Source organism: Nicotiana tomentosiformis, chromosome 1 (genome assembly GCF_000390325.3).
Source record: "Nicotiana tomentosiformis chromosome 1, ASM39032v3, whole genome shotgun sequence".
Lineage (NCBI taxonomy): Eukaryota > Viridiplantae > Streptophyta > Magnoliopsida > Solanales > Solanaceae > Nicotiana > Nicotiana tomentosiformis.
The window spans coordinates 147145279-147150262 of NC_090812.1; the positions used below are offsets into that span (position 1 = coordinate 147145279).

The 4984-nt window shown below is 39.4% G+C and overlaps 1 protein-coding gene across 1 annotated transcript; it reads left to right on the forward strand.

Annotated features, from left to right (window-relative positions):
• The first annotated feature begins 276 nt into the window (after positions 1-276).
• LOC138891494 (uncharacterized) lies at positions 277-1176 on the forward strand. Its single transcript, XM_070174824.1, has 2 exons — positions 277-456; positions 826-1176. Exons 1-2 carry the CDS (start codon positions 277-279, stop codon positions 1174-1176), a joined length of 531 nt encoding a protein of 176 aa, XP_070030925.1.
• The last annotated feature ends 3808 nt before the right edge of the window (positions 1177-4984 follow it).

Below are 4984 nucleotides of genomic sequence, written 5' to 3' on the forward strand. Positions count from 1 at the left end.
TTGGCAAGACTCGTGGTATTCTTGGGTCACATGGTATTTAGTGATGGGATCAAGGTGGATCCGAAGAACATTGAGGCACTTCAGAGTATTCCTAGATCTTCTACCGCTACTGAGATTCGGAGTTTCTAAGGCCTGACTGGGTATTATCGCGAGCTTTGTGGAGGGATTTTTATCTATTGCAGCCCTCATTGACTCAGTTGACTCAGAAGGACGCTCCATTCAGAGTGGTCAGACGAGTGTGAGGAGAGCTTTCAGAAGCTCAAGACGACATTGACTATGGCTCCAATGATGGTTTTTCCTTCAGGATCGAGATCATATACAATCTATTATGATACTTCAAGGGCTGGTCTTGGATGTGTATTGATGCAGGACGGTAGGGTGATTGCGTACGCATCATGTCAGCTGAAGCCCCATGATAAAAACTATCCGGTCCACAATTTGGAGTTAGCTGCTATTGTACGCGCGCTCAAGATTTGGAGGCATTATTTATATGGCATGTCTTAATGAGGTATATACAGATCATTGGAGTCTCCAACATCTGTTTAAATAGAAAGATTTGAATTTGAGGTAGCGGAGATGGTTGGATCTGCTGAAGAACTATGATATCACTATTCTTTATCATCCGGAGAAGGCCAATATAGTAGCTGACGCCTTGAGTAGAAAGGCGGAGAGCATGGGGAGTTTGGAATTTGTTCTGCTATTGAAAGATCCTTAGCTATGGATGTTAAAGCTTTGGCCAATAGGTTTGTGAGGTTGGATATCTTGTAGCCCAGCAGGGTACTTGCTTGTGTTGTGTTGCAATCGTCTTTGTTTGAGTGCATTAAGGTGCCCCAGTATGATTATCCCCACTTGCTTGTCCTTAGAGACACAGTGCAACGAGATAGTGATAAGAAGGTGACTATTGGTGATGATGGGGTGTTGAGGCTTCAGGGTTGGATCTGTGTTCCTAAAGTGGATGGCTTGAGGGAGTTGATTCTTGAGGAGGCTCACAGTTCGTGGTATTCTATTTACTTAGGTGCTACGAAGATGTATCATGATTTGAAGCAGCATTATTGGTGGAGAAGGATGAAGAAGGATATCGTTGAGCATGTTACACGGTGTTTGAACTATCAGCGGGTCAAGTGTGAGCATCAGAGCCCGAGTAGTTTGCTTCAGAGGTTAGATATACCGGAGTGAAAGTGGGAATGTATCACAATGGACTTTTTGGTTGGGTAGCCACAGACCTAGAGGAGATTTGATGTTGTGTGGGTCATTGTGCACAGACTGACCAAGTCTTCACATTTTATTCCGGTTATGACTTCCTACACCTCTGAGCAGTTGGCTCAGATTTATCTTAGAGAGAATGTTCGCCTGTATGGTGTCCATATGTCTATCATTCGGATCAAGGCACTCAATTTATATCCCATTTTTGGAGAGCAGTGCAGCGTGACCTGGACAAACAGGTTGAGTTAAGTATGATATTTCATCTTCAGACGGATGGACAGTCCAAGTGTACCATTTAGATCTTAGAGGATATGCTGAAAGCTTGCGTCATTGATTTCATAGGCCAGTGGGATCAGTTTCTACTGTTAGTAGAGTTCGTCTACAACAACAACTACCAGTTGAGTATCCAGATGGCCCCGTACGAGGCTTATATGAAAGGCATTGTCGTTCTCTAGTTGATTGGTTTGAGCCTAGGGATAGATAGTAGGTTATTGTTACGACCCAAAATCTCAATCAATCGGGGTCGTGATGATGCCTAATACTGCTTGCTAGGCAAGCCAACATACAACAAATAAATATGAAGAACTGATGTAAATAACTAACAATAGAATGATAACATAATGTAAAGAAAATTCTGATATAAACATAATAAGACTAAACCCAACATGTGACGTAAGCCATCCCAAGATGTGGAGTCACAAGTACATGAGCTTCTAAAGTATGCTAAATATAATATTCTGAAAGAAATACAACACTGTTAGAAATAAAATAAAAAAATACAATAGAAATAAGAAGATGACTCTAAGGCATGCGAATGAGATGCAGCCCTACCTCGAATCACTTGTCTGGTATCTGCAAAGTAGCTTTCGGGACTCCGCTAGTACCGATATTTGGATCTGCAAAAAAAGTGCAGAAGTTTAGTAAGAGTATAACCGATCCAATGTTCTCAGTAAGTGTCGAGCCTAACCTCGAAGAGGTAGTGACGAGGCTAAGACAAGACACCTATGATAAACTTGTGCAGTTATGTATCCAAAGCAACGAAATAACATGTAAAGATTCAAATATAACGATGGGATGCGAACATAAGAAAGGAGTAGCAAACAAAAACATAAAGTAATGTATCACTAAGTCAACCTCTTTCTAAAATAAATAGTGAAGCCACAAAGACAAGTCCACATTTTAAATATCAAGGAAAAAAGCAACGAAATCAATAAATTATGCACGGCATCACCCTTCATACTTTTACTCGCATCCTCACATGATAATATAAAAACAAGTGCATAGCATCACCGTTCGTACTTTTACTCTCATCCTCACATAATAATATTAAAATAAGTGCATGACATATCTCTTTGTGCTTTCACTCTCGTGCTTTTACTTTCTTCCTCACATAATAATATAATGATGGTAGGCTATAATATCAGGTTTTAGTCGCTTATTGCACTCTAATTTACTGTACTATCATTGAGTTTGAGCTTTAATCGCTAGTGTTATGCACTAATTGTGTATTTTATGCCTTGTAGGAGTGATTCCGAGCTATGAAGATGTTATGATATGAATTCACACTATTTTGGAGCTTTGAAGTCTGAGTAAAAGCCCAAGGATTAAGTTGGGATTGAGTTCGGGGATCAACGGATACTAGTGCATTCAAAGAGAGAAATGAAGAATTGAGTTGGACATCACCAAGGTGCGTGAGCGCGCACTCAGCGGCAGCGCGCATGTGAGGCAGAATGCTACGCAAAATGTGTGGCCAAGTGCGCGAACACATCTCTAGGTGCGCGGCCACGCACGTCCTATTCCGGAAAGAGTCCTGTTTCGCGAAGGAGAAGGTGTGTTCATTTGGGCCAGACCCTACTTGGTACTTGGTATATATATATATGGAAACGCAAAATGTGTGGCCAAGTGCGCGAACACATCTCTAGGTGCGCGGCCACGCACGTCCTATTCCGGAAAGAGTCCTGTTTCGCGAAGGAGAAGGTGTGTTCATTTGGGCCAGACCCTACTTGGTACTTGGTATATATATATATGGAAAAACGGTATTTGTAGGATTTTTGACACATCTAATACCTAAGGAGGCTAAGGAAAAGTTGGAGAAGCAAGAGCATAAGGATTTCATCATTCAATCCTCACTCAAGACAAGAGTTTGGATCGTTTATGCTTTCCTTTAACATAAATTTATTTGTGATAAATTACACCATATCTATGGAGTAGTTCTCTTTAGGGTTTTATGGATTTGGTGTATTGATATTTGTTTCTAGATTATAACTCTAGTTTTATGTAGTGAATCGTTTTGGATGATTTAATTGTTGCATCTATATTCACATGTTCATGTAATCGAGATAGGCATAACTTGTGATATAGTTGCATTATCTTGTTGGTTGAGTTCATTAATTCTTCTTAGTAATTGAAAGAGGCTAGTTGAATTATTATTTAACCATAGTTAGGAGGATAATCAAGAGAGGTTCTCCTAAAGACCAATCCACTACGAATTCTTACATATCTTCACTGAGCTTAAATTGGTTCATAATATAAGGTTGAAACTTGATCGAGAGAGGAGTTTCTACTAAACGTTTGAACTAATAATTGAGTGAATTAGAGAGACTCACTTGAATATTAGAAGTGAATTAACTAGAGTTAAATCCCCGATATTTATCTTGTACCTATGCAATCAATCCCTATTTTCTCCCATTGATATCTTCCTTGCTTACTTTTGTTTCGATTGTCACTTGTCAATTAGCTTTAGATTCTCAGTTAATTTTAGTTTTACTCACATAAATCTCAATTGTTGATCATTTTGGATAGAAATCACACTATAAACTACAAAAACTGTTTAACTTCAATCCATAGGGATACGATATTATATTATACTATATTCGACTAGCGAGCATATTTAAGTGTGTGTTTTGTGCTCGTTAAATTTTGGCGTCATTGCCGGGGATTGGAAATTAATAATATTTGAAATAGTTTGTAGTGCTATTTCATGAATTTTTCTTTTTATTTTAATGTTTTTCTCTTTTTTACGTTTGGTGTTACTTAATTGTGCGCAGGCTACATGTTAGATTAGTGCATGACTCGATCTTCTGGGAAGGAAGTGCTCCCATACAAACCAGAAATCGAGAAATAACTGCGAAAGTTGAGGAAGGAAAGAAATCTCTCCGAGAATACAGAGAAGGTTGGGCAATCCTCAGCCAAAGAAGTTATGGTGAGAGATGATGATATTGTTGATTTGGCTGCAAGAGAGGCAACCCAGAAAAGAGAAAAAGCTGCAATGGATGCCGAGGAAACAGATCTTCAAAATGCACAACAGGTCTATGAAGAGGAGAGGGCTCGGAGAATTGCTCAGAATCTACATTTGGGTGCAGACCAATTCAAAAATATAGCTCCCGGTACTGGGCGACCACTAGGTGATCATGATAAACCGATCTACAACCAAGGCTTATCAAGCGTGAGACCACCTCCAGCTGTAGCTAAATATTTTGAGTTAAAGCAGGGGTTGCTTCAAACTCTTCAAAACAGTTGTGTCTTCAGAGAAAAGATGAACAAAGATCCAAACAATCATCTGATGGACTTCAAGGAGATTATAAACACCTTTCAATACAATAGTGTGTCACAAAATGCAGTTTACTTAAGGGCATTCCCCTTCACACTCAAAGACGATGCAAAGCACTGGCTTCGAAGCTTGCCTAATGGATTGATTAGAACATTGGATGAGATGACCAGAAAATTTCTTGACAAATATTTCTCATCAGCTAAGATGGGCAAGTTTAAAAGAGAAGTCCAT